This window comes from Astyanax mexicanus, chromosome 4 (genome assembly GCF_023375975.1).
Source record: "Astyanax mexicanus isolate ESR-SI-001 chromosome 4, AstMex3_surface, whole genome shotgun sequence".
Classification (NCBI taxonomy): Eukaryota; Metazoa; Chordata; class Actinopteri; order Characiformes; family Acestrorhamphidae; genus Astyanax; species Astyanax mexicanus.
The window spans coordinates 13,620,586-13,624,301 of NC_064411.1; the positions used below are offsets into that span (position 1 = coordinate 13,620,586).

General features: G+C 33.8%; 4 protein-coding genes across 31 annotated transcripts in view; 1 reads left to right on the forward strand and 3 right to left on the reverse strand.

The window, feature by feature from the left end:
- The window catches only part of LOC125801188 (general transcription factor II-I repeat domain-containing protein 2A-like), a 173,610-nt gene that overhangs the window by 131,037 nt on the left and 38,857 nt on the right, over nucleotides 1-3,716 (reverse strand). The gene's annotated exons all lie outside the window — the stretch shown is intronic.
- LOC125801198 (zinc finger protein 585A-like) overlaps nucleotides 1-3,716 on the forward strand; it is a 171,059-nt gene that overhangs the window by 118,001 nt on the left and 49,342 nt on the right. The gene's annotated exons all lie outside the window — the stretch shown is intronic.
- LOC125801238 (uncharacterized) overlaps nucleotides 1-3,716 on the reverse strand; it is a 151,099-nt gene that overhangs the window by 70,017 nt on the left and 77,366 nt on the right. The gene's annotated exons all lie outside the window — the stretch shown is intronic.
- Nucleotides 1-3,716, reverse strand: part of LOC111188496 (NACHT, LRR and PYD domains-containing protein 12) — a 233,180-nt gene that overhangs the window by 18,327 nt on the left and 211,137 nt on the right. For 19 of the 28 annotated variants that reach the window (XM_049476957.1, XM_049476952.1, XM_049476951.1 and 16 more), the window contains one exon: nucleotides 1,709-1,882. The exons of 7 other annotated variants lie outside the window; for them this stretch is intronic. In XM_049476957.1, coding sequence (XP_049332914.1) covers nucleotides 1,709-1,882 — 174 coding nt within the window. Of the gene's footprint in view, nucleotides 1-1,708; nucleotides 1,883-2,906; nucleotides 3,081-3,716 lie in introns of all 28 variants that reach the window. 2 more of the 28 variants (XM_049476959.1, XM_049476955.1) reach the window with 1 other exon arrangement.

A 3,716-nucleotide genomic window follows, 5' to 3' on the forward strand; every position in this document is an offset into this window, starting at 1 on the left:
ATGCACACAGTCACATAACACATTCAACATATTTTTATTTACTTACTTATTTTTTTGTTATTCTGTGTGTTATTATGTTAGGGATGGATAAATGGAAAAATATAGGAAGCCATACTATAATAATTTTTATATATTTTATATATATTATAATAACTTTTTTTCTTTTTTTTTCCAAGGGCACAACTTCTTCTTTTGTGTTTTTTTATATCTCTCTTCTCTTCTCCTATATATTGTTTTCTATTTGGTTTAATTTGTATATATACACATCGTTATGTCCTCCCTCTGCACAGTGACCTCAGTTATCAGAGGTTTGTATTAATAAGAATAAAGTCTTATTGGTTCTCCGAAGAGGGGTGGCGGGCAAAAAATAAAATGTTAGGAATCAAAATCAAAAATTGTATGTTACAAATTCAAAAGAGAAAAATATATAGCAAATATATATGTTTAAATATACTTGGTTATTTTATTATCCTTTACAGTTATTATCCTTTACAGCGAACAGCTTCCAGTGCACAGCAGCAGCAGATACTTTAACAATTAATTTTCATACAAACATTCTGTTCAATGTTATATTATTCTCTGTTTCACTCCATTAAAAAGCTCACATTAGCGAGATGTGCTAAATATTCATGCACAAAGTATGATAGTTACATAGTCAGTGAGCTAGTGAATTAGATAGTTACCTCTTCACTGAACTAGTGAGTTAATTAGCCAGTAAGCTAGTGAGTTAGCTAATTACCTAGTCAGTGAACTAGTGAGTTACCTACTCAGTGAGCTAGTGAGATACCTAGTCATTGAGCTAGTCAGTTAGCTAGTTACCTACTTTGTGCATGAAAATTTAGCACGCTAATGTGAGCTTTTTAATGGAGTGAAACAGAGAATAATATAACATAATATAACATTAAACAGAACATTTGAATAAAATTTAATTGTAAACACAATCTGCTGCTGCTGCTGTGCACTGGAAGCTTTTTGCTCTCCGTGTTTGGAAGGACGCTTGAAATTAACGGGGTGGGCGTGGTCAGTCTCAGTGGTCAGTCCAGAACCAGCTGACCAATGGAGGTTCAAGGGGAACGCCTTCTTCTAAGCCCCGCCCACCTGTGAAAAGTGTGCCAAAACTCAGAAAAAAGACTAAAGCAGAAGCAAAGGAGAGATTCCAGAAGCAAAAGTCTTTAACAGAAAAATCCAAAAAACTCCACAAAAAATTCACAAAAACACAAAAATGAAAGCAAAGACTGGCAAAATCCAAACTGAAACAAAGTAACCAAGTATAATTAAAAAGACATATTTGCTATATATTTTTTCTCTTTTGAATTTGCAACATACAATTTTTGCTTTTGATTCCTAACATTTTGATTGCGGATTTTATTTTTTTGTGTAAAACTTTTGGCACAAACGGAGAGAGAGAGAGAGAGAGAGAAACAAATGGAGAGAGACAAAAACAAACAGAGAGATGGAGAGAGAGCAACAAAGCTCTGAGCTGGAAGTCTGAACCAGATTGTTACAGCTGGACACCGCATTAAAGTGTTTAACCACAAAAGAAATCTGCATGTTGGGTGGAGGCGGAGCAGATTACGGCAGAAGTTGGGGTCAAACTTGGGTTAAAAAAAATTGTAGCGCGTTACTGATTCCAACTTAACAGAGTATGTTAATGATTTAATGCTGACAGCCAAAATAATTTCAAATGAACAATCACAGAAACACTGACCTGAGAATCTGCAGTTTACATTGTGAACTCTCCAGTCCAGCAGAGAGCAGCTCCACTCCTGAATCCTGCAGGTCATTGTTACTGAGGTCCAGCTCTTTCAGGGAGGAGTTTTCCACGTTTAAAACTGATTCCAGATTTTCACACGTCTTTCTTCCTATATTACACAAAGCTAATCTGAAAATGTAAGAATAAACACAAACACAAATGATTTTACAATGACTTCAATGTTTAAATAACACATTTTAGTGATTTCCTAAATGTAACATGTATTATGCTGTTACTTTTGTACATGCCACATTTAATATTTTTTTCTAGTGGTGTCAATTGATTAAGAAATCTAATCAGATTAATCATGACAACATTAACTGCAATTACATTTGTTCTTCTTAAGACAAGTTTTTATAGTGGATATTTAAATGTAAATAAAAGAATGAATGTAAGAAATGTAAAATGCAATTATTAATGGTGTCATTTAAAATACTATTATATACTTGTATTTTTGAGGGGAGATGAAGCTAACGTGGGCCGCTGGAATAAAGAATGCATGGTGAAGTGGAATGGACTCAGGAAGTGTATGTTATTGCACACATGCTTACAATGGGGAAAAGACCTTATTACAATTTAAATGGCCTGGTGGAAATATGTAATCGCCAGTATTCAGTAATATGTACACTGTTCCTTTAAGAGCTTCTTACAAAAGGTGCACTGCCCTTTTACGTGTATAGCTATGCTGAGAGTGCGGTAAACCTGAGTGTGTGCTGTGCTTTACCACAGAGAATGCTGGACCTAGCTTCTTTCTTTTATTCATTTTTTTCTGCAAGTAATAACATATATGTGGTGCTTTTAGCTCATGTATGAACTATGTTGTATGTCTTTTTTTGATGTGGACATTTTACATTTCCTATCATACATACACACATACATAAAAGTTAAAAGAAAAAAGGAAATGAGCATGAAAGAGTACAATTACTCTTTTTGTATTTAGTCTGTAGATGCAGTATCATGACAAATTAAAGGGCATGGAAAAGTCTGAGCAGGGAGAGTTGTTTAGGGCTCCTCTCCTTTGCCAACCTGGAAAGTATAGCCTGTTCAGACTAACCTTGCACATCCTTCTGTGTAATTTAGTTTCTTTAATTAATTACGGTTTTATTTGTTGTCTTGTTTGTTATTTTGCTCTGTGATAACCTGAAACACTGACCTGAGAATCTGCAGTTTACATTGTGAACTCTTCAGTCCAGCAGAGAGCAGCTCCACTCCTGAATCCTGCAGGTTGTTGTTACTGAGGTCCAGCTCTTTCAGGGTGGAGTTTTCCAGGTTTAAAACTGATTCCAGATTTCCACACGTCTTTACATCAAGGTCACATGAAGCTAGTCTAAAAATCAAGAATAAACTAATGATTTTACAATAAACTCAAAGAAGAATACTTGAATGGATTGACAAAGAATAGAAAATAGAATTAAACTGTGAAATGTATTGTCTGTCTAAAGAGCTGGTGATCAGCATGGGCATACAGTTCACCAGGGACAGATTATAATGAGTTAAAATAGAAAAGAAAACGTTTATCAACTTGAACATTACACCTTCTTGCACATATATGTATATATATTAGAAATAAATACAGACACTTAAAATATATGTTCTATATGAAATTGTTATGTTGTATTGCTAATCATCATTTCTCCAAAGCATATTGAGATATGATTTTTTAGTCAAATCACCCAGTGCTACTTTAGAGTGGATCTGCAAGAGATGTGCATTTATTTTAACAAAAACATATAACTTGAACAAAACCTTTTTTTAAAGATTGTATTTAATCAGTCTAAGACAGAAACTTCATGTACTGTTTACATTAAAATGATGGTTTAATTATTATTACACAAAAAAGGAGAATGAATGCTTATATGTGATAATGTGAATAATGTGAATCCACCTGTGATTAAATGGAAACTGATTCTACACATCAGCAGTTGATTAAAAACTGTGTGAAGGCCTGAATAAAAATACTCAC